Here is a 27,243-nt window from a genome sequence, read left to right on the forward strand (position 1 = left end):
CACTTTCCATCAGGTGGGCCGTCAGCTTGTTTACCATTCTAAGTTGTATAAAAAAAAATCCATCGTAGTTAAAGTTCTGTATTATCAAGTAGCCTATGTCCTTCACCATCTTAAATGGTACGTGCATATTAAATTTTGTAATGATTGATTGAGCTGTTAAGGGGCCAAGAGGCAAATACAAACAAACTTTATTCCGGTCAATCAATATAATAACGTATTACCGGTATAAAGTTACCATGAGAATGGGAATTGGAAGAACATAATCCCCCACTACGTGACGTGATCCAGTATTTGATGGTGTTATAAGTATTGGGATCGTTTTTCGAGGCGATTACCCAATAAGGAAGTATTTCTCTACTGATATAAAGAGGTAGGATTTTATTGTTTGTTTGTTTGTAATGGATTAACGCAAAATTTTTTTTTTTTGTGAAATTTGATGTGACATTTTTGTACATAATAATAATGATAATATTTATTTCTGTCACGATGGCACTTCATTTATACATTTTACCAAATCGAATATATACAGACTGGCATTGGAAGCGGACAGAATCCGTACTAGGGTACCCTGTGTTACGGTATTCTGGCTCCCATACTCGGCCGCCCCTTGGGAGATTTACCGCACTTAGGCTTTAGAGATGTTTTAACAGAGACACTGCTTGCTGATGCTACCCATCCCTTGCCCTTCTTAGTCGACTCTTGCAATACCCACGGGAAAAGAAGGGATGGCTTATTCTATGCCCGGGACCACACAGCGAGTGATTACATTCACTAAATTCCCATAATCCAGTATAACATAAAGGGGAGGAAAGGGATTGTTAGTAATGGAGACTAAGAATCCCATTGCTAACAATATACCCAACCAGGACGACCTCGTCGCGGTTCTCCCTGGAAACTATCATGGTTAATTCCTGATGAATTCATCATGATGGGCTAACTGGCCTGTTTTCATTCTCATCTATCACCCTTCACTGGTGCTCCGCCAGCGTATCCCGTTAGCGCAGGCGGGGTTACCATTCCATTTTCACCAATCAAAAAAAAAAAGAGTATAACATAAAATCTATTTATTACATGGAAACTTTCTTTCCTACACTTTATTTATATATATGTGATTATCTTCTAAAAATATTGGCACAAAATAAAAACGAGAGCGTTTGTTATTCTCTGAGAACTATGAGTGTGACCAAGAATGGAATTGTATTACCATAAGTAAGCAATCCAATGTATTACCATAATGCTGTAACGAGGTTTTTATGATAGTCTAATATTGAAAAGATTTTATTTTCTCGCCGTATGATAATTATAAGAAAACACTGGGCTTTTTAAAAATATTTTAGGGTTGCTAAGCGAAGGAATAAGTACTCGAGCGGATGCTTGAATGGAAATTTTTTATTAAATATTCATACGCACTATATACGAGTCAAAAAGAGGGACTTTGTACAAAAGTCGTTTGTTTGGGCACCTCTGTCTCATTCGTTTTTCTACCGTGAGGCAGTTTTGCATGGCTATGACATGTTTCGGTTTTCAGGGTGGGATATAGCAGTGAATTAACAGGGTACAGGGGAATAACACCTGAGTCCTCAGGAATGGCAACGCATGTGGAGGGAGCATGGGCGAAACAATATATTCTGTTACGTCCACGGTACAGCTCATGTCCTGAAGATTTTTAATGGGAAATAGAAACTGTCGCCCATAAGCATGTAGAGCACGACAGATACCTTAGACCACGTGTGAGGTCCATAACACCTGAGGACTATGGTATTATACTTCCGTCTGTAAACCCCTTCTTTATGGGGGAGGCCTATGATCAGCATTGGACGGTTTACAACTGGTATGTTGATGATAAAGATGCAAGTACATTTTAATATATAATACTAATGTTAATACTTCATCATGGGGGAAGGGATGATCAGTAAAAAGGAGTTCCACTGCTAGCAATATACCCTGGCAGGTCGACCTCCAAATGGTCTCCTCTAGAAACCATCGTGATAAATTCCAGATGTATACATCATAATGCCTTTTCATTCTCACCTATCATCCGTAACTGGAGCCCCGCCAGCATATACCGTTAGCGCAGACAGGGTTACTATTCCATTATCATCCATTAAAATAAATACTTCCTTGTTACACCCTATCAGGTCGACCTCCGCACAGTTTCCCGTGGAAGCCATCGTGGTTAATTCTATTGGCATTTGTCACGATGGGCTAACTGATCTGCTTTCATCCTCGCCTATCATCCCTCATTGGTGCCTTGCCAGCATAAACCGTTAGCGTATGTGGGGATACCATTCCATTATCATCCATTAAAATAAATACTTTATGGTGAACACACATAAACACACACACACACATTTACAAACGACGTGATGTTTCGTAAACGGATTGCATTGAGAATATTTCAATTTAGAACATGTCGTGACATGTTTACAAGCAGATTTTACTTCGCAATAAGCTGTTTTCGGTTCGCAATAAACGGGAGCTTCAATATTCGCAAAATTAATATGGGACGAACATGGGAGTCGACACCATAAATTGCATTAATAATTGTGACAATCTGTTCGGAAATGGCACCAAAATTGCATAACATAGTCATAAAAACTTTACAGTTAACAGTTGATTCACTTATATACCTATGTATAATAGTTATTGTATTTTTTTTACATACATACATACATATCTGTCACGCCTGTCTCCCATTAGGGTAGACAGAAACAATGGAACGCCAAATGCTTCGATTCAAACGAACCTCTTTCGCTTCTTCCACATTCATCAATCTTTTCATACACGCTCGCCGGTTACGGGCACTTTTAATTTGGCCCTTCTTCAGCATGTCACCTAATTTTTTTTTTTAATAATTAATAATATATATTTAAATTTTACAAGAAGCACTTTCTAATTTCTTACAAAAAAAAATCTAAAAGAGCACAAAGTATTTAGGGTTGATGAACCCTTGTCATCATCATTTCAGCCATTATCCGTCCACCGCTGGACATAAACCACATAAAGGGTTACAATTTAGAAATTTGTAAGGTTTAATATAAAAAATAAAAATAGATTCTGCACAACATGAAATGTAGGTATAATTATTTCTCGTAAAAATATGCAAAAATTTATATTTTTTCCAATAATTTTGCGTACAAAGAGATATAAAATTACGGGATATGATATTTTTTAACGAAATTTGAGCATTTTAATTGACTATCCCGATTCAGGTCGAACATATTTTTAATTTATCTAATTTCATTAAATCCTATGCTTATATATGTTTATCTATACACATATATTTATTTGTTAAACTTTAATACACTTACAAAGTGTAAATGATGGACTTGACACAATATGGCGGCTTATCATATACATATATATCTTATATATAAAATTCTCGTGTCGCGGTGTTTGTTACCAAACTCCTCCGAAACGGCTTTACCGATATTTAAGATATTTTGTGTACATATTGGGTAGGTCTGAGAATCGGCCAACATCTATTTTTCATACCCCTCAATGATAAGGGTGACTCTCCCCAAAAATTTTTTTTTTTTATTTTTTCAACAAATTTTTCCATTTTTATTTTATTATGATTTAGCATTGAAAAATACACACAACTTTTCGCGATTTTTATATTTCGCAATAAGTGGTAAAACAACGTTTACGGGGTCAGCTTGTATATATATATATATATATATATATATATATATATATATATATATATATATATTATCACATTCATCAATCTTTCCATACACGCTCGCCGGTTACGGCCACTTTTAATTTGGCCCTTCTTCAGCACGTCGCCTATTTGGTCGACATACGTCCGTCTAGGGCGGTAATTAAATTCATCTTTTTATATGTGTTGTATTTTTTTTTATACAACTTACGAATGGCAAACAAGCTGACGGCCCACCTGATGGAAAGTTGTAACCGTCACCTATAGACATGAGCAGTACCATGGACATAACAGAAAATACTGTTTCGCCCATGATACCCCCCATGCGTTAATATTCCTGAGGACTCAGGTGTTATTCCTCTGTACTCAGTAAATTCACGTCATATCCCACCCTTCAAACCGAAACACAGCCATGCAAGCATAACTTCTTCACGGTTGAAACACGAATGGGACAGAGGTACCCAAGCAATCGACTATTATTTATGACCGGCTTAAGTTTTTTACATCACTGAGGTGGCAAACAAGCATACGGCTCGCCTGATGGTGAGTGGTTACCGTAACCTATGAACGGCTGCAATACGATTTGCAATATTAATACGATTTATATTGTTGTTATTTATTTTATGCTTGAACGAGGGCAACACTAGGAAGGCGGCCATGTTGTTGACAACTAAAAGAGCTGTCAAAAGTACAACCCGGTCTTTTACTAATTATATATACTTGAAGCGGGTATATTTGTTAAATTAAATAAGCACATGTTTACAGAAGCAAAAGAGCAAATACAAAGAAGCGCAAGATACCCTAAAAAACTAGTGACCAATACAATTCCTAAAACCAGCTGTTTATTATGCATGCAGCTGTATATCTTTAACAATATACCTACGGATATAAAGGAACATCCATTGAATAAATTTAAAATTGTATTACGTAAATAATAATAATATAATAATAATAATAAAGTTTATTCTCTTCACAATACCAGTTGTACATCTATTATATTCTAATACATTTATTTTTGGAGGTTACATAATTTAATGTATTGTGAAGAACTGGTGTCTGAAGTAGGATAAACCTGTGTTACAGATCACCAGGTCCTCACCCCACGGTGTTGGCACTATATTACAATTTGTTCTGGTTATGAATATAATAACAACATTAATACATATACACATACATACACACATACACACACACATACATATACATACATATATATATACATATACACACACATACACACATACATACATACATACATACACACACACACATACATACACATATATAGTTAAGGTTATACAACCGATATATCCTACACACACTTACACAATATACATTATTTTAATAATATTTTCATAAGTTGTAATTTAATACGTAACCTTCAGTAATTTCTCCGTGTCATCGTACGTCAGACTCAATAACCATGTTTTAAGTGCAGGTTTACAATTGAAGTGTGAATATGAATGGTTACTATGTATGTAAATGGTTACTTAGCAAAAGCTTTTACTCTGTTGATGAATTTTTCAAAAAAGAATAGATAAATATTTAATATAGTTGTCGATGCATAAATTAAATTAATCAGTTCCTATCAAAATGGGACATTTGCTTGTCTATTCTGTAAATGCTAAATAGGCTCGAAACTTTATGTAATATAAAACCACCGATATCCTATAAAATTCAAATAAATTTATTATTATTATAACTGATATTTAATTAGTAATAAAATAGTGAATACATATCTAAAAGTACCTATATTCGCCACTAATTATATAAATAAATAAATATTTAACATATATGTTACGCTTTACACGCAATCTATAGGGTATAGACATTTTCTCCTTTCGACTTCTCAAGGTTGGCTAGAATAAACCCGTTCAAAGGATAAGTTCGCCTACGCACCTTGTTATTTTCTTTAAAACCTGAAAGCTATATTAAATGTGAACATTCAACAAAACAAAGAAACAAAGGCAGACATATTAAGAACTTTCTTTTTATAAATTATAGAAACTATTTCAACAGAACTTCGATAAAAATATACAAATAATTAATAACTTACAAGAGGTAACGAACCCGAAGTTATAATTGAATTTATATTAAAACAAAAAAAAAATATGTATCTCCAGTCGTTGTTCTCAATCTGTACTAAATACAACAAACCAAACTTATTGTATATTAGAACGTATTTCTGTGTTTACATACGTAACATACGAAGGGTAAAGCTTTTAGCCGATGAGATTCCAAACTGGTACCTTGTTAAAATAATGTACGTTACTGATAACCCGCCCCGGTTTTGTTTACGAACGAGATTAATATTTGGACGTTATACCTGATGAAAAATTGAACTGTCGCTTATACACATAGACATAAGCTTTACCATAGATAGAATTATACTGTGACGCCCGTAGGATATCTTAACGGTTATGTTTCTCGTAATTATCTTTTTATCGAAATATAAAAGTAATGAGTATCAAAATTAATCAGTGATGGAAAAATTTAGAAGCCGAAGTCGCAGATTCTTTTTAGTTTACCCCTTCCTTTCCCGTGGGTATCGTAAGACTAATGGAGGGCGATGGATGGGCAGCAGCGTCCCTCTTAAAGTAAAACACCTTCAAGGTCTAACTGTAGTTGCCAGGAGGGAAAGAGATTGTTAATAACGTGGTCAAATAGCTCCATTACTTGCAATATACCTCGTCAGGTCGACCTCCACGTGGTCCCCCCTGGAAACCATCGTGCTGAATTCCAAGTGTATTTATCACGATGGGCTAACTGACCTGCTTTCATCCTCATCAGTCATCTATCACTGGTGTCCCGCCAGTGTATACCGATAGCGCAGACGGGGTTACCATACCATTATCACTCATAAAAAAAACTACGATTGCCAATCCGCCGGTCACGTGGCAACTACTGGCAACACACCTCAAGGGGAGACTTATGTTCAGCAGTGGACAGTCTTTATTTATTATTATTTATTTATTATTATTATTTCTCACCACAAACAATTAAGGACTTAATATCTGTAACTTGCAAAACATTTTAACAATATTATTTGTGGGAGCTGGTGCCTGTACTAGGTGTTAAACCTGTACTACAAGTCACCAGGACCCTTACCTCGAGCAGTACAAATTATACAGATGAAAACTTTCACAAAAAAGGTGATGGTGAGTACATAAAAAAATTCAGATACAGCGCGTATACAAAAGAAATAGCTTTCGATATGTATAACATTAAAACAAAAACTAATTATATGCTGGGGTAAATAAGAATGCATTAAAATATAAGTAAAAAAGTGTGACTCGAATTTATATTATAGTGTATTTGTATCTGAACGTGTGACTATATATGAGTTTAAGGCTAGGCTTTAGATAGTTCCAACTTAGTATTTAATCAAATATGTTCCATCCTCTATAAGTCATTATAAACCGTTTATTTTTTTATTTAACCTAACACCCGGGTATTTGACGCCTACATTACACACGTGTGGGTAGTTGCTTTATTTTCGGACGGTGTATTTGATAACAATTCTCCTTTATTCCTATTTTTATTCTTATATTAAATGTACATATAATGGTTCTTAGAAAAAAAATATTACACGTTGCCGAGGTTCAAGAGGTTTATTTTTAATATTGCGTGTGTAGGTTGAAATTAAACTTAAATTATCATGTTAAATGTAATGGTACCTCTACAGCGTTATAATTGAAAATATTGGTATTATTTTAAGGGTATTTTAAAGGAATGTGAGTGATTTTCCTAAACATAAAAATAATAATAACAATATTGATTCCGAGGCGGCTCACTCCCGGGAATGATGCAGAAAGCGTTGCTCTTAGATTCTGCCCGCATTATACGCCGGTTTCTCTCCCTGGGGCCCTGAACCCCGGCCGACTGTGCTTCTGCCGGGGGTTAGTTCGCCATCTCCTCTCCTTAAGAGGGGAAATGAGAATTTTGTAGAAATTTAAAAAATAACAATAAATTGTTCAATAAAAATATACATATGTGATTAAAAGATGCATATATATTACATATTGGTGCACAGTAAATGTCTCTGGTCTTGATGCTAGGAAAATCCTGTGTTACGAAGGTCAGGCTACCGTACTTTATATAATTAAATTACTTACATAAATTTTGAGGAATTACAGAAAATATACAAATTATATTTAAACTAAAAATGATAAATTATATTTCAAAATATAGATAATAATAATAATAATAGACATAATAGATAACTATGGAACTGATACGGGTTTTTATTTATTTATTTATTTAACTATTTATTGCGCCAAAAATATAAAAAAATATACAATGACAATTAGAAAATTCAAGTGAAATACAGTAGCATAAGGTACCGATTAAAATATATACATAAAGGTACAAAAGTCGATATTATCGCTCTGGTAATTAATCTGGTCCTTTGAGGCAAAATTTTTTTATAATATTATTATTTATGTTTTCTTTGAGGAAAATGTACAAATTCATAGATAGATATATAATTTATTTGCATTACTTACACTATACAAAAAATAACAGATTCAAATAGACAACCATAAAAAAAGAAAAAATGTATAAAAAAAAAGGAAATTACATAAGAGAAGTAATATAATTATTTTACTTTTCATGTATGTGCGTAGTAACTCAAAATAATCGCCACTTAATTTATTACTTTGCTCTTAAAAGAGCAAAACACTGATTTTCTATTTTAGTAGCTTTCTTTGAAAATATAAATGATTTCAATTTGTCATTTTGTCATCCGTGATCTTAGTTTAAGTTGGCATTCGTGTAGATTCATATAAATTAATAAAATAAATAAATTTTATTTTGTATTAAGTAAATAATATATGCATTGTAATCTGTGGAGATGAATAAACTAATTTTTATTATATAAATTAAAATGAGAGACAAAAACAATTTAACACTTTGCTACCGAAAATTGCTAATTCAATTATAACCAAATTAGTATATAAAGTAATATTTATTTATTTATTTAAATGACATTTAATTCATCTGTTATTGGCCTAATATATATTGTAACTCCAATATACAGATATTGGCGTAATCCCACTGCTAATCTGCAGAATACCCAAACTAAGTAGGTTAGCTCGATATGGGCACGTTACGAATAAGGATGAGGATGGGAAAGGACTTGGAGACTCTACTAATGATGGTCAGTCCTGCGTACCAAATGTTAATACCATAGTTGCACGCATACTAATGGTAAAGGAATTAAAATTACAGTAACAAAGTGAACACGATTTAGCGAAAAATTTGTATTATTAGTTTCTAGCAAGTAAAAATTAGTTTAATATAAATGTATGTGTTACTACATAAGCTATGGTTGCTGCAATGATCGTGAAGTGTGGAGCGAATTACGACGACCTACCAATCAGCGGCTACATTCACGTCATTCGTCGTATTTTACATATATTATATACCGTCACCTTTTCTTTTCATATATATATATATATATATATATATATATATATATATATATATATATATATATATATATATATATATATATATATATATATATATATACATATATATATAAATTTTAATTATATATATAGACATCTTTAAAAAAAAATTAAAAATAAAATAATTATGGTAAAAATTCTTCAACATTAAATATATATACAAGCTGACCCCTTGAATGGAAAGTGGTAACCGTTGCCTAAAAATATGACATTTTGATAAATTTAAAACTGTTATCAAAGAACACCTATTGAACAATGCCTTTTATACATTAAATTATTACTTGAATGACAAATGTACATGAGTCGATCATGCACGGGCTTTTAACGACCATGTAATTTTAGACAAAGTACATTAAAATAAAGGATGGAGAAAATTAACTGGAGGGATCGAATTAGAAATGAGGAATAACACCTGAGTCCTCAGGAATCACAACGTATGGGGAGTATTATGGGTGAAACAGTACACTCTGTTATGTCCATAGTACTGCTCATGTCTATAGGCGACGGTTACCACTTTCCATCAGGTGGGCCGTCAGCTTGTTTGCCATTCTAAGTTGTATAAAAAAATACAGCTGCTTCATAGCAGAAACACGAATGAAACAAGCGTATTCATAAAAATGTCATCAAGACAAAATCTTCGTCTAATTCTTATAAGTTCTGTTTTGAAATTTAATCGACGTGAAGTAATTAATAGATTTGAAAATACAAACGTAATAATTCTGTTAACAATAATCGTGCCTACAATACAAAATTCTGTTCACAATAAACGCGAATAACATACCTGCAATACGACGAAGTTCTAACAATTCTAAAATTCTTACAATACCATTCATTTTGTCGAAAACTTCAATAGAATAATATCCAATACAATAGAGACAAGCTGTACATTGTGTTGTTTCAGAATTAAGCAATATCGCTGGAAGGCGAAAATTTGACTTAACAACGGACGATTTGTTCTTGATCTTCAACTTTTCTAAGAAGGGCACCACGGAACATTGCTGGAGGCAATTGCGATAACAGGATCAACTCCGTGATCCGATTGTTCTGTCAACTCAATTGATGTATTTAAGAGGGCAAAATTAAAATAGACACGGCATTTCCAAGAAACTATATAAATAAACATGAAATGCTGCTCGTTGGTGGACGCATCACTTGAGAACGTTCGACCGATCTGGCTGTAGTCTCTTTCAATGAAACTTAATGAAAATGTGCCAAATTCCGTTGGAATTTTTAGAGAAACACTGTCGAAAATTGAATTAGTTACAAATCGAGACATTTAATCATTTAATCGGTTTTTATTAAATATTAGAAGACATTTTTTATACAACAAAGATGGGCAAAAAAAATACAGTCTGAAGGTAAACGGCTACTGTAACCTATGGATGCCTGTATGGAGTCATACCTATGTTTATGCGTGCAGTACAATAAAGAAGTTCTTTGAATTTACTGAAAAATTTAAATAATTGCACATACTAGGCCAATGTGTCGCCCCACCATTTTTGTCTTGATTTGCTGTATTTGTATTAAGTCTACTAGATCATTTTTATTTGTTAATATTGTCAGTTACATCTCGGTTAAGAGTTAGTCCCAATTCATTGGAAATATACGTCTGTACCAACCTCGTCGTCTCAATACAAGTCGCAACACCTGCAACACTAGGGGTGTCACGTGCACGTTACTGCCCCTGAAGAAACCTTAATATAGCCTTTTTGAAGAAACCATATTGTAGTTTCTAAGGAAAACCTCGACAGAGAACTCATTCCACAACTTGAGCGTTCACGAGAGAAAATTCCTTTAAAACCGCACTGTATACGAGCATTTAGGTTCAAGCGTGTGAGAATGAATTCCCTGTCGATGGCGAGCAGTTCGATGAGGCATCATTAACTGTCTTATAGTTGCATTAATTATGCGTTTATCTGCATTTTTATTAAGTTTATTTATTTATTTATTACTATTGAAACAGGCTTATAATAGACCGATATACAGGGTGCTTCAAAAAAATGTATACACACTTTGAACTTCCATAGAAAATTTATTTACCGTTCTACAAAGTTAAATTTCAAGAAAATAGAAAGCTGAAAGTCCAATGTAAATGAAACATAAATAACAAATGTTAATACTATTCAAATTGGTGACCTGCAGCATCAATATAATTCTGAGTACGAGTCACCACTGATTCTGTACATCGTATCAAAACGTCCAATGAGATTTCTCTACACACTGCTTGAATCTCATTCCAAAGAATGTCTAGGTTACGTGGTTTACGTTTGTACACCTCATCTTTTACTGTGCCCCACAAGAAGAAATCCAGTGGTGTAAGGTCTGGAGAGCGTGCTGGAAACTCGATTGGCCTGCTTACGTTCTTCAAAACTCAAACGTACGTCCCCCATGTTAATATTACAAATTCCAACTGATAATATAACATAGAGAGACGATTATGCTGGCACCTGGCGAAGAAATATAACATTAGCCTTGTAAAGCGGGAAAACTACAATAGTTTAAAGTGTGTATACATTTTTTTGAAGCAACCTGTAGGTTCATAGAGAATAATAGAAAATATGACGTTAACCACTTTCCATTGAATAGATTAGCTGCAGCTTCAGCTTAGATTACATTCTAAATATATATTAAAAAAGAAATTGTATAGACTTTAGAACTAATAAAAATATAAGACTGGAAAATCAGCCTTAGAACTTTAATGAAAATATCTGGCAGTTTTTTTATATTAATTTTTTATAAAGTAAAAGAAAAGATTGAAATCTCATTTTTAAACTAATAATACATGATAATATATATATATATATATATATATATATATATATATATATATATATATATATATATATATATATATATATATCAAAAATATGTATATTTTTATTTTATGTATATTATTTTTAACTGTACCTTTCCTGCACTAAATTAACTCGCTAATAAATTATTTTCTCTCTAACTGCACTGGCTTGGCTGGAAGAGATCTCTTTTAGAGATAAGCCTACCCTTACTAACAAGTTGTTAATCTAATCGCTGTATCTTTTGTTCAAGTGCAACAAAGAAATATATAAAAATATACAAAAGGTCAATATATATATATATATATATATATATATATATATATATATATATATATATATATATATATATATATAATATTGATCTTTTGTTTTACTTTCACTTGTGTCTCTGCTCTGATCTAATGAAATACAGGACTTTTAAGACCTCTCCTTCATTACTGTTAGTAACACACATGTCACACATGCGACACTCTTGATGTTGAAGACTTCCAAAAATTACAGTAACCGTATGCCATCAGAAGAACTGTACTCTCGTCTGGCACATTTGTGGTATGAATATTTATATTGTATTTTACAAAACCGACTTCATTTGTGGCAAAACCAGTTACTCTGATAGAAAAACTAAATTACTGAACCGATTTTGATAAAATATCTACAAAATCAATCTGTAAGTAAATCCTTTTAATTAAAAAAAGATTTTGTTTATACCACTGAGGTGGCAAACAAGCATATGACCCACCTGATGGTAAACCCACATGATGGTATATATTTTTTTTTATTGGATGAAAATGGAATGGTAACCCCGTCTGCGCTAACGGGATACGCTGGCGGGGCACCAGTGAAGGGTGATCGATGAGAATGAAAACAGGCCAGTTAGCCCATCATGATGAATTCATCTGGAATTAATCATGATAGTTTCCAGGGGGAACCGCGAGGAGGTCGACCTGGTTGGGTATATTGCTAGCAATGGGATTCTTAGTCTCCATTACTAACGATCCCTTTCCCCCCACATGATGGTATATATCAAGGCGACTAATTATGTGCCACCCCTTCCTTTCCTGTGGGTGTCGTAAGAGGCGACGTAGGGAACTTAATGATCGGAGAAGAAGGAATTGTTAGTAATGGATTCTAACAGCTTCATTACTAGCAATATACCCTATCAGGTCGACCTCCACACGGTTGCCCCTGGAAACCATCGCGGTTAATCTCTTGTTGAATTCTTCACGATGGGGATGATAGGTGAGGATGAAAGCAGGTCAGTTGCTGCTTTCATTCTCCCCTATCATCGCTCACTGGTGCCCCGTCAACGTATACCGATAGCGCAGGCGGGGTTACCATTCCATTTTCAACCCATTAAAAAAAACTTAATGGTCGAGAAATAGAGAGCAACGTACCTCTTAAAACATCATTAAAACCGAACTGCAGTTGCCAACCTGCTTGCCAAACGTGACAACTACTGCCAAAATCACTCAAGGAGACCTATGTTCAGCAGTGGACAATTAACTGATGATGATGATGATTGCATGATGATGGCATGTCCATGGTACTGCTCATGTCTATAGGCGACGGTTACCACTTTCCATCAGGTGGGCCGTCAGCTTGTTTGTCGTTCTAAGTTTTATTAAAAAAACATAACTATGCCTCTGGCAATGTTTTTGACACTATTCAAGTCGGTTTTTTTTTTGTGAAAGACAATCTTAATTACGTTTGTTTATTTATAGACATAAACAACTTTGAACACAACTTTGCTCCCGGGGGATAGATAATACATTTGACCCTTACAAGTAAAACCTGCTCTGGGTAACTTAACTACGATTCAAAGCGACTACATCCGTCCGGAAGTGCTTATCTCAAACTCGAATTTTGACAATATATCCCTAAAGGTCTAAACTGCTGAATAAAATTTAGTATCCATAAGGGATTTCGATCCCACAGTGTTTGACTGATATGTAAAATACTGTTTCCTGCGATTGTGACCAAATATGTAACATATATATTTGTATATTTACGTAATATTTGTTTAATGTATCCATGTATGTATATTTATATAATTATAATATATAATATATAATATATATATAGCAGTTCCCCATTGGGTGTGTTGAGATTTGTAAATATATCGATACGTACGTATAAATATTTATTTGCAAACAATTTTCATTTCTGTTTAGCCAAAGGTAGTCCACCTTTGGACCTTTGGAGATAATTTTATATAGTATTAAGTCCGCCTTTTGTACCAGACATTTTTTTTTTTTTTGTAATGTGGTCAATAAAGAATAAATGAATAAATATATTTACACGGCAAAAGTTTACAACAGGGATGACCCGTTATTCGATTGCGACTATTAGTCCAGACGATCGTGGCAAGGCAAAAAATATATTATATTTTGCTAATCTAGCGTTAGATGCTATATCATCAAAAATTATATGTCATTTTTATATTTATATTCATTTTTATAATTTATAATTATTATAATAAATATAAATTATAACACCAGAAAGAGACAGCACAAAAGCCATCTGTCCTCCCTTCGTCCCACAAGCGTTTCTGGTGCTAAGCAACTTTTTTTATGGGTGATAATGAAATAGTAACCCCACCCGCGCTATCGGTATACACCGGCGGGGCACCAGTGAAAGATGATAGGTAAGGATGAAACAGGTTAGTTAGCCCATCGTGACAAATTCAACAAGAATTGTTCACGATAGTTTCCAGGGGGAACCACGTGGAAGTCGACCTGATAGGGCATATTGCTAGCAATGGGGCTGTTCAAGCTCATTGCTGACAATGCCTTTCCCCCCGGAGCTAAGCAGCTGTATATAATTGTCCACTGCTGTACACAGGGCTTTCTCTTAAGGAAAGTTTTGCCAGTGGTTTCCATGCTTGGCAGGCGGATTGGCAGCTGAAATTAGTCTTTAGTGATGTTTTGAGAGGAACGCTGCTACCCAGCCGTCGACTATTAAGCTCCTCCAGTCGCCTCTTACGACACGCACGGTAAAGGAACGGCTGTGTCATTGTATGCCAAGACCACATGGCAATTTTAATACGATTCGTATTGTATATGTATATTTTTTTTTTTATAACACAGGGGGCAAACGAGCATGCAGCTCACCTGATGGTAAGTGACTACCGTCGCCCATGGTCACCCACAACACCGACACTGGCCTTTTAAAAAGGAATATATTCTTTTCTTGAAGGTTATGTTGTCGTATCGGTTCGGAAATACTGCTGCTGGAAGTTGATTCCAAAGAATGGTTGTGCGTGGAAGAAAGTGCCTTGAAAAACGCACGGTGGGAGACCGCCACTCGTCCAGATGGTTGGGATGAAACTTTAGTTTGTGGCGGGTTGTACGATGGTGAAAATCATAATATTAAACATAAATAATATGATACGTATTGTAGCATACAAGAAGTATTTATATTTTTAAACTTGCAATTTCTCTTTTTAAGGATGTAATTACGAAAATTAATTGTTCGACGTGTCTTAGTATTTACGGTTACCTACTCGCATATCGTTCGAGTATATGTCGCTTAATGGCGTCGTAAATTACGAGTGAATTATTATAATTATGAAGATTGTATTACCCGACTGTGGAGGAGAAGAGGGTAACGTGTTTAATGGTTTTATTTATAACATCACATAAAATCATTGAGCAACGCAATCTCTAATAATGTACTCGGTACTTAGAAATAAGATATTACATGTATATTAAATCTTATACCAATTGGATGAGCAGTTACAGTGACTAGAGGCAACAAACAAACAAACTGACTTATACATTTATAATGAATCTTTGATATACTTGTAATTCATATCGTAATTTAACATATATTTTATGTACTTGTGCATGCAGACAAAGACACGTGAAACAGCTAGTATAAAATATCTTAAATCATAAACAATATAAACATCCGTATTCATATCCGCGGATCTAGACACTGATAATCCGTATTCGTATCGGAATCCGCGAATTTAACGATCCGGCACATCACTACCACAGATGTAGGTACAGATAATAACGAAAAATAAAGTACTTTCTGTCTCACAATATCCAATATCAAAAATTCTTTTTGCAATCAATTCTCATTTATATAATTCTTATCAGAAGCTGGGGCTCTGAAGTTGGATAAATCAGTGATTGGAATTGGGAATGAGGAAGGAAGCAAACGAAAAGCAATCAATTGTTGTTCTGGTTGTCTATCTAAAATATATATATATATATATATATATATATATATATATATATATATGTATATATTCGCGACTACAATATCAGATGAGGTAGACAGTAATCTTTTGAGAAGTCAACAGTCTAGAATTGTAAACTAAAACTGTTTCTCCCGTAATTTCGCCATTTTTTATTACAACAGATTGTGAATTGTTAATCGTTCGCCCAGTGTGGGGCCCGTTGTATCTTGGGTTTGTAACTTTGTGTTTTTGTCAAATGTTAAATTTCTATTTTTTTTTTTTTATACAACTTAGAATGGCAAACAAGCTGACGGTCCACCTGATGGAAAGTGGTAACCGTCGTTTATAGACATGAGCAGTACCATGCACATAACAGAGTATACTGTTTCGCCCTTGATACCCCCCATGCGTTTTTGTCAAATGTTAAATTTCTATTTTTTTTTTATACAACTTAGAATGGCAAACAAGCTGACGGCCCACCTGATGGAAAGTGGTAACCGTCGCTTATAGACATGAGCAGTACCATGCACATAACAGAGTATACTGTTTCGCCCTAAATACCCCCCATGCGATGCCATTCCTGAGGACTCAGATGTTATTTCTCTGTACCGTGTAAATTCACGCCATATCCCACCCTTCAAACCGAAACACAGCCATGCAAACACAACTGCTTCACGGTAGAAACACGAATGGGACAGAGGTACCCAAGCAATCGACTTTTGTACAAAGTCTCCCTCTGGTAAATGCCGAAGATGATAAACACACAGACAAATAAATTTTTTTAATAATTATTGTTTTGGCCTTTATTAGCCTTATTATAAGATCTCTCATATTAATTTCCCTTTAATAACTTCGGTGTACAGACATCGTCCATTTACATATTAATTATATCAGTAAGATACCTACAGGTAAACTCACATCTCTGAACAGTATGAAAGTTTTCGAGGCACTTTCTTCCACGCACAACCACCCTTTGGAATCAACTTCCAGCAGCAGTATTTTCGAACCGATACGACATCATAACCTTCAAGAAAAGAGAATATTCCTTTTTAAAAGGCCGGCAGCACACCTGCAATGCCGCTGGTGTTGTGGGTGATCATGGGCGGCGGTAGTCACATACCACCAGGTGAGCCGCATGCTCGTTTGACCCCTGTATTATAAAAAAAAAAGTATCGCTGTCTACGTCTGTCTATTCTTACTCTTTCTGAATCACGCAACGGATTTTGGTACGGATTTCAAAGTCATTTAGATATTTTTTTTACGGAAGGTATCTGACGAAACTTAAAAAATCCGAATCAAAATTTTCATTCTGATAAAACTTTGCATCCTGGTAAAGCATTTGTATTGTGACAATAGCTCGAGCATCCGAGGAAAAGTTTCCGAAGTTACGATGTAATCCCGTGCAGGCAGACGTAGTTAGGAGCGACCCTCGCGACATGGAGAGATGATATCTAAAGTGTTCAAGTTAGTAGCTAGATGCAAATGGCACACAAAGTTTATGGCTAAACATGAGGAAAATTTGTTCAACAGTATAAAATACGTATATCTACATAAGTTATTTTATTAGAATAGAATAATTGTGACACATGTCAATAGATATTTCACATATATAAAAATTCGAACTAGCGACTGGTGGCCAGTATATAACAGTCCTCCGCCGCTATTCTGCACTGCTGGACTCCTGGAGCCGGTAACAACTGCTCCACGTGCCTACGCCACACAGCTCCCTGGTCGGTCTGTACTTCGTAGTGCAATCGTCCCAGTCTATTTACTATATTGCCAAATTCCCATTTTGGCCCGCGTACAGAGTAGCTTCTAGCCTGGACCCGGTCACCTGTTATATACATTTGTTTGACAGGAGGCCTGTTGTTCAATTCAGCTACCGCTAGTGGTGGTGTGGTACGGAACATGACATGGAGCTTGGTTCTAATGTCTCGATTGAACAGAAGCTGATATGGTGTTCGACCATTGGAGGTCGGGGTACGTCTGAGTCGTGTCTTAATGGTCAGAAGTTTATCATTAATGTCACCCCTCTCCCCCTCCATTGCACGTAGCGCCCTTTTTATTGTTTGTATATAGCGCTCCGCTTGGCCATTAGTCGCTGGATGGTAGGGAGCTGATTTTGAGTGTTTTATACCACAGTTGGAAAGGTAACAGTCGAATTCTTGAGATATAAACTGTCGTCCATTATCTGATACTAATGTATGTGGTATTCCAAATATAGTGAACAGTTCTTTCAGTTTAGTAATACACCACGAACTTGTAGTAATCTTAGTAGGATAGATTTCAACCCACTTTGTGAAGGCATCTATGACAACTAAAAGTTGGTAACCCTGTACAGGTCCGGCAAAGTCGATATGCAGTCGTTGCCAGGGTTCTGTAGGTTGCTCCCAATGGTGTAGTGGCGCTTTTGGGGGTTCATTCTGTTGTAATCGACATGCTCTGCAAGATTTTACCTTGTTTTCAATATCTGTGTCTATATTTTTCCAATATATGTAACTGCGTGCTAATAATTTCATTTTAAGAATACCAACATGTCCTTCGTGTAGTTCGTCAAGAACACGGCTACGTAGGCTGTGCGGTATTACAACTCGGGTTCCTTTCAAAATGCAATTGTCTTGAAGTGTAAGTTCGTTATCGTTATAGCCATGTTGTCGTACTGAGTGACCTGTTTTTAGTGCTTCCAATAATATTTTAAGTTCTTCATCTATTTTTGTTTCTCTAGCTATAAGTTCTGGTCGGACATCAAGCGTATTAATTTGTTGTTGTTGGAATGTGCAGTGTTGATCTCTAGAATTTTCTTTTACATATTCCACTGGAAATCTTGATAAATAATCAGCATTTGAATGTTTTGATGCCGGTCTGTATTCTACATCGTAATCAAATCCTGATAGAAAATGTGCGTAATGGAACAGTCTCATTGTGCTTAGGGCTGGAAGTGTGTGGTGTGGGTGAAAGATTGAGGTAAGAGGCTTATGGTCAGTTATCAGTGTGAACTTCCGACCGTAGCAGTAGTGAAAAAATTTTTTTATACCCCAAAAGATGGCTGTAGCTTCTTTATCGATTTGACTATATTTCTTTTCGCTAGTTGAAAGTGATCGAGAAGCAAATGCGATTGGCCTTTCAGATCCATCCTTTAGTTTATGAGATAAAACAACTCCTAATCCTGTTGGAGAAGCATCCGTGGCTATTATCAATGGTTTTTTGGGATCGAAATGAATGAGTACTCTTTCACTCAATATCTCCTGTTTAATTTTATTAAAGCTTGTCTCACATTTGGAGGACCATTGAAATTCCTTTTCTTTCTTTAGTAATTCATTTAGGGGATTTGTTATTGAGGCTAAGTTGGGTATAAATTTATTGTAATAATTCGCCATACCAAGAAAGGTTCTTAATTCATTTACGTTTTTTGGTCTCTCTGTTTTCATAATGGCCTTCACTTTGTCTTTATTTTTATGTAGTCCATCTTCATCTATTATATGTCCTAGGTAATTAATACTTCGCTTAAAAAAGTTGCATTTTTCTCTATTGACGCGCAGGTTACTCTCTTTGAGTTTCTGAAGAACTTGTCTCAGTCGTGATAGGAGTTGATCTTCTGAGGTTCCTTGAATAATAATGTCATCAAAAAGGCATTTGACTCCATCTAGTCCCTGAAGTAATTGATCCATAAATTTTTGCCATAGGCTAGGTGCTACCTTAACACCGAACATCAATCGATTTACTTTATAAGTTCCCTTGTGTGTGCTTAACGTTTGTAGAAGGGCGCTTTCTTCATCCATTTCTAAATTTAGGTAGGCTTGTTTGATATCTAAGGTACAGAAGTATTTCCCTCCATTCATTTCTGCGAATATGTCTTCAATTATGGGGATTGGGTATTGTTCATCCTTGATACATTTGTTAAGGGTTACCTTATAGTCTGCGCATAAACGGATAGTGCCGTTAGGTTTTATGATCGGTACGATTGGAGTTCCCCATTCCGCATGGTCCACTTTAGTTAAGATTCCTTCTGAACATAGTCGCTCTATCTCTACATCAACTTTTTCCTTTAAAGCATACGGTATACGACGAGGTTTAATAAATATAGGTTGTATATTATCCTTGAGATTCAGATGAGCTTGGTAATTTGGTATTTTTCCTAAGTCGGTCCTAAATACAGTGTTCGTATATTCTTCTAATAATTGATCAAGATTCGTAGATGGTTCTGAATTTCGTATTATATTGATATCTGATAATTTTATTGTAAGTTCTTTCATCCAGCTTCTGCCAAAAATTGCGTCAACGTCTTGGTTGATTATATATAATTTTCCATTAAAGGTCTGATCTTTATATGCATATTTGACGTAAGCAACTCCTGAGGGTTTAATAATTTCTCCAGTGTATGTTCTTAATCTCATATCAGTTTTGAATATTCGGTTTCTGATATTCAATTTCTTGAATTGTTTCAGGGATATTGATGACAATGTTGCTCCAGTGTCAAATTCCATATTGATTGGTATGTTCTCAATTTTTATTGGGATCATGTATTTTTCTGATATTTCACTTTTCATGAGATTAATATCCCCCGTGTTGTCATCACTCGTATTACTTGTCGTATCATCTAATTTATTCATATTTAGGTTTCTTTGTAAACAAACACGCGCTAGATGACCCGTTTTGTTGCACTTCATGCAAATGGATTTTAGAGCACCACATTCTTTAGACTGGTGGTCATTTTTTCCACATCGGTAGCATTTTCCTTTCAATTCTTTTATTGTTATTGGTAGTCTTCGATTTTGTATTTGAGATGGTGATGTATTAGCATAATTACTTTTATTTGTTATATTTGTAATTCTATTGAGGCTGTCAGAATATCTGTGGATGTCTGTAGACATTCGTATGTTTTCCGATTTTCCCATTTCCATGGATGTAGCTATTTGTACCAATCTCGTAAAAGGTGGAGTTTCTCGGTCTTGTAGGATTCTTATTCTTATATCACTGTCCTTCAATCCTCGGATAAATTGCAGTGATATAAAGCTTTCTAAGGTTGGTTTATGGCAGTTTTGACATTTGAATTCACAGTTGTTGGACAATTTCTTTAATTCGGAGGCGTACATTGCTACTGTTTCATCCTCTTTTTGTACCCGTGTAATAAATTTATGTTGTAATGCCCATACACTCGGTTTTGGATCTATGTGGTCATCCAGTGTACGAGTAAGTTCTATAAAGTTCATATTAATTGGATCCTCAGGAGAGCATAGGTCGTGTAACTTTTCATGAAGTTCAGGAGATAACGCCGATAGTAATATATATACTTTAATTTTAGGGTCTTCAATGTTGTTTAATAAGAAATATACTGTTAATCTTTTCGTAAAATTTTTAAAGGTTTCCTTTTCTTGAAATGGTTGAAAGTTCATTTTGGGATTTCTGTCTTGACGTGAATTGGTGCTCGAAGGTGATGGGGATAGCTGTAGTGCTGCGGTGGGTTCGTGATTTCTGTTTTGTAGTATCAAAAGTTTGGTCTTTAAAATTGTACATTTCTCTTCAAAGTCGTACCTTGTTTCTATTTCTTCATTAAGTTGTTCCTCTGGTGATTCTGTTTCTATTTCGTGTTGAATTTCTTGTAATTTTCGTAATGTTTCTTGAAGTGATTGAAGTCTTGACTGAATTTCTTCTTGAGGGATTGTTTCGTTAGTCGTGATATAATTTTCTAGTTTTGTGAGTAAACCCCGTAGCGAGGCTCGTGTTTTCTTCAATTTTTTTGTATCGATAGTTGACATCGTCGCCAATTTATAAAATACGTATATCTACATAAGTTATTTTATTAGAATAGAATAATTGTGACACATGTCAATAGATATTTCACATATATAAAAATTCGAACTAGCGACTGGTGGCCAGTATATAACAAACAGTAAACAAGGGATAGGTTACAATAATAAATTTAAGAATTAAACCTTTGTATTTTGGTATTAAGGCCGAATGGTCCCGGCATAGAATTGGCCCCCTTCTTAACGCCTTCCTATCTCGTGAGTGTAGTAAGAGGCGACTAAGGGAACTGAATGATTAAAGAATGGGCAACAGCGTTTCTTTTAAAACGTCACCAAAATCTAACTGTAATTCCTAACCCAACTGCTAAGCATGGTAACAACTGGAAACCCTCCCCCCAATAGAGGAAGCCTATATTTAGCAGTGGACAGTTAAAGGCTGGAATGATCATGTAGATGATGATGAATATGTTGCATATGGGGGGAAAGGGATTGTTAGTAATGGAGACTGAGAATCCTAGTAATATACCCAACCAGGTCGACCTCCTCGCGGTTCTCCCTGGAAACTATCATGGTTAATTCCTGATGAATTCATCATGATGGGCTAACTGGCCTGTTTTCATTCTCATCTATCACCCTTCACTGGTGCACCTCTAGCGTATCCCGTTAGCGCAGGCGGGGTTACCATACCATTTTCACCCATCAAAAAAAAATATATTGCATATATGTTTTTGGGCGTGGAAAAACCGGGACGGATCGCTAGTCTAGTTATAAAAGGTAATGCATAACTCTTTTTAAGGATTAGCAATAAACCTCGAGCGCCGACGCAAAAATCTGTAAAGACTGTATCATTAACATAATGCCCTTTGTATCCTACCCTTGACATATAACCCTTTACGAGTGAAAGAAGATTGTAAATTCTACGATGTACTCATATACCTCTAATCTATTTCACTCTAGAGGTTCGTGCAAAAGGCGTGAATGTAAAACTCGAGATCTGTAGAATCTAGATGGAGTCTCTCCATAGAAAATGGTTTGGCAACAATCTTTTGTTTTTAGAAGCGGTGAGTTTTCCGACGATATAAAAGTGTCATTATCTCATCTTTTTTTCTTTTTAATGAATCACGTTGAATGGTATAATGGCGGAACACCAGTGTAGGATGAAATAACGAGGATGAAGTCAGGTCAGTTGGCCTTGATTTTGTTAGGAAATAACCATGATGAGTTCCAGGGGACCCTATCGGCTCGATCTCACCAGTTAGAGCTATATGCTCTCCCTTCCACCAAAATGAAAGTGTTTCTGTATTTGTCAATCTCTTGTCTTTTTTTTTTTTCAATGGTTGATAATAAAATGGTAACACTGCTTGCACTACCAGTATACGCTAACGGGGCACCAGTGAGGGATGATAGGTGAGGATGAAAAATCCCGGTATTAAAAAAATGTGAAACTGTTTTTGACGATGCATTTTTAGCGAGACTAGTAGAAAGAATAATATCCGGATAAATATTTTTGATCCAGACATTCGTATATAAAATTTAAATAAAAATCTGAACTTTAATAATCTGTTAAATTACAAATCGAATTTGAAATCGTTTAATAGTTATTAATTTATTTTTTTTTCAAAATTTTCATAATGACGCAACTATGGTTAAAAAAAGAAACAATTATATGCACTTTTCATTTTGTTTATTTAATTTCAACCTAACGAGAAGGATTACTATTTATTATACGTCTTGTTTTAAATACTGTTAGTGGATTTGAAGTTTTTGTTCTCAGTTACCCTCTCTGTATAATATAAAAATATATAATATGTTAAGGGTCTTTTTCTTTTACTTTCTCTGCCTATATTTCTTAAAGTAATTTTTATATATTTTCAATTTTAAATCATTAACACCATTTTATATTTAACCTTTATATTCAATCAATGAAATTATTTTTTATTTAATGATGACCCATATTGGGGCAAAAAACGACGAAAAAAAATTGTAGATAAAAATTTTTTTTCATCGTTTTTTGACCCAACATTAGTTATTAAACTACTGTTAATTAAGAATTCTTTTTTGAAAAACATGTTCAAATTCTTTGCCTTAACTAAAAACATCATACGTAAGATTTTATAATAATTTTACACGACCAAAATAAAAAAGAAACTTGAACTCATAAATTCATGAGTATTTGAGTATAATCTATTCCAGAAAACCTTGTTTAAATACATTTCTTGCTCATTATAAAGCACCCTAAAAACATTGGCTAAAGAAAAAGCGAAAAGACTCAGTAATTTACTCACATTAAAACGTTGTCAAGATGCCGCCATTAAGTCCTCGAAGAGCCGGCCACCTCATAAAATTAGGTCGAAGAAAAGAATATTTTTTTTTCTTAAAACAAACCCGCACCTCACTGTGCTTTAGTCTCAATTTTCTTTTTAAATCATAATTAACGGAACGTTCGAAATTTAAAAAATAAAACACAACTTTTGAAAACACTAGAAATAAATTACTACATTTATTTTTTTTTATTAATAGTGATGTACGTGTTATATTTGAAATTACCGGTACTTAGTAACAGTTCGAGTCGCTGACGGTTTTCGACGGCCAACAAAGTTCGGAGCGGCGGCGGACGCGGCAAGCGTCCTGTCTACAATCCCGACAATGACTGACTTTCAGTGCGGCTCCTTTCGTCGCCGGAGAGAATGAGTGTGCCGGGAACGGAGACGTGAAACGAAATCGTGGGCGCTAACGGCAAATATTTGAGGAAGTGCTCCACTAATGAAATATTATTTACCGGTCAGGAAAATGCGACACCGGCATCGATTGCCGGCGAAATACACCGGTTATCAGATAAACAGTACGGATTTTAATACAACGCCGCGCCTTATCGAGGGTTGGAATTGTTTTTTGTAAGGCCGCCACGTCCTATCAGATTGTGCTTATGATTTGAGGCTTGTTTAACAAGAATTCGTTTTGTTGCCTTGCTCATTTGATGGATCGTTCGCTCACCTTTTTTTAAAAGCTATATTATGATTACACACACACACACACACACATATATATATATATATATATATATATATATATATATATATATATATATATATATATATATATATATATATATATATATATATATTCGTCACGATGGGCTAACTGCCCTGCTTCATCCTCACCTATCATCCTTCACTAGTGCTCCGCGGGTGTATACCAATAGCGCAGGCGGAGATACCGTTCCATTATCACATCATCATCATCATCTTCCTACCTTTATCCCAATTATTATTCGGGGTCGGCGTAATATGGTTTTATACATATTACTAAAGGATTTAGCTTATAGTTTTACGACTGGCCGCCTGCCTGACGTCAACCCTCTTTGGGAAACCGTTCCATTATCACATATTAAAAAAAAAACTCCATCAATTAAATATACATTTGAAAGGATATACTTACAGATTAATCCCATGGAAATTTCATCAAAATGGATTAGAAAAAAAAATTAAATATAAATCTGATTTGTTTTGAGTTAAATTTTTACACATTTAGTATGAAAAAAACGGAAATAAATCAGTACCAATGTCGTACAAAAAAAAAATCTAACACCATTATATCATATGGAGACGTGGGATCATGTGTTATGAACGTTTGGTTTAAACAAGATTGTTCGTTGACGGATCATAGACGGTAAATGGAACGTATACAGATAAGACTTGACAGCCACGCGTCATACTTTAAAATATTAAAGCTATAGCCGAGAAATAAATTTAAAAATAAAATAAAGACATATTTTGTACAACATCCTTTTTTTTTTGTACAACTTAGAATGGCAAACAAGCTGACGGCCCACCTGATGGAAAGTGGTAACCGTCGCTTATAGACATGAGTAGTACCATGGACATAGCAGAGTATACTGTTTCACCCATGATACCCCCCATGCGTTGTCATTCCTGAGGACTCAGGTGTCATTCTTCTGTACTCAGTAAATTCACGCCATATCCCACCCTTCAAACTGAAACAGCCACGCAAACACAGCTGCTTCACGCTTGAAACACGAATGAGACAGAGGTACCCAAGCAATCGACTTTTGTACAAAGTCTCCCTCTTTTACACAAAGACTTTTGTACAAAGTTGTATAAAAAAATATTATTTATTTTATTAATTTCAAAATTAGAATGTAAATATTGACTTGCCATTGTGTAACGAAAACTGTTACATTGGTTAATAAAGAAATATAAATATGAATATATTGTAGACTAATCTGTGTACGCTGTGAAACAAAAAATATCAAATAAAAAACCACATAGTTTGTTGCTCGTTGTATTTACTACATTGCCAATGCGTTAGAGAGGGATAGACATATGAAAACGCATCTGACTTTTGACTAGTCCGTAGATGGGTGAAAACGGTATGGTAACCCCGCTCGCGCTAACGGGATACACTGGCGGAGCACCAGTAAAGGGTGATAGGTGAGAATGAAAACAGGCCAGTTAGCCCATCATGATGAATTCATCAGGAATTAACCATGAATAGTGTCCAGGGAGAACCGCGAAAAGTCGACCTGGTTGGGTATATTGCTAGCAATGGGATTCTCAGTCTCCATTACTAACAATCCCTTTCCCCCCGACTAGTCCGTAAGAGTCAAATTCATCAAGATATGTCACTTGGTTTTATTGGCCATATAACCCTACCAAATTCAGATACAAACTACTTGCATACTTTTTATATAAACTGTGTCGAATATATAATCTAGTAATGTAAATGAATCATCTATGAATCTAAATTGCATAAAAAAATACATATTTTTCTATGCAATTTAGAATGGTAAACTGGCTAACGGCCCACCTGATGGAAAGTAGTAACCGTCGCCTATAGACATGAGCAGTGCCATGGACATAACAGAGTATACTGTTTCGCCCATGATACGCCATGCGTTGCCATTCCTGAGGACTCGGGTGTTATTCTTCTGTACCCTGTAAATAAATTTGCTGATGATCTTTGACTTACTGCATATTTAAAAGAAAAAAAAAGTATTTTAGCGCCAAAACAAGAAAAAAGTATCTCATTAAGTACATGTCGCGCTATAATCTATGCCAATGACACAACCTCAGAGTAATTCAATTGCACAGATACATTCCGTGTTTTATCACACGTAAATATAATATAAATTCCTTATTTATTGTGGGATACAAAGCTCCATGTTTTTTATACGTCACTAAACCTGTTCTGTTTCGCGCTACGGTAAATTGCGTCGCCTGTATCTCAGTATACGGTTGGCCTTAGGCTTTTTACTATGTGTGATCAGGATTTATGTATGATAACTTGATTTAATGTTAGAAGATTGTATATTATGAATACAGAGAGGTATTGTACAAACTATAACAGTAATAACTAGATA

The 27,243-nt window shown here is 34.9% G+C and overlaps 2 protein-coding genes across 3 annotated transcripts in view; both read right to left on the minus strand.

The window, feature by feature from the left end:
* The window catches only part of LOC113511459 (allatostatin-A receptor), a 168,461-nt gene extending 143,765 nt beyond the window's left edge, over positions 1-24,696 (minus strand). For both annotated transcript variants that reach the window (XM_052903377.1, XM_052903378.1), the window contains exon 1: positions 24,149-24,696. The gene's annotated coding sequence lies outside the window, so the exon portion shown is untranslated. The remainder of the gene's footprint in view (positions 1-24,148) is intronic.
* On the minus strand, positions 17,739-21,872 carry LOC128202582 (uncharacterized protein K02A2.6-like). Its single transcript, XM_052903392.1, has one exon. It carries the CDS (start codon positions 21,870-21,872, stop codon positions 17,739-17,741), a length of 4,134 nt encoding a protein of 1,377 aa, XP_052759352.1.
* Positions 24,697-27,243: the final 2,547 nt, after the last annotated feature.

This window comes from Galleria mellonella, unplaced genomic scaffold (genome assembly GCF_026898425.1).
Source record: "Galleria mellonella isolate WM207_F2 unplaced genomic scaffold, CSIRO_AGI_GalMel_v1 utg139, whole genome shotgun sequence".
Classification (NCBI taxonomy): Eukaryota; Metazoa; Arthropoda; class Insecta; order Lepidoptera; family Pyralidae; genus Galleria; species Galleria mellonella.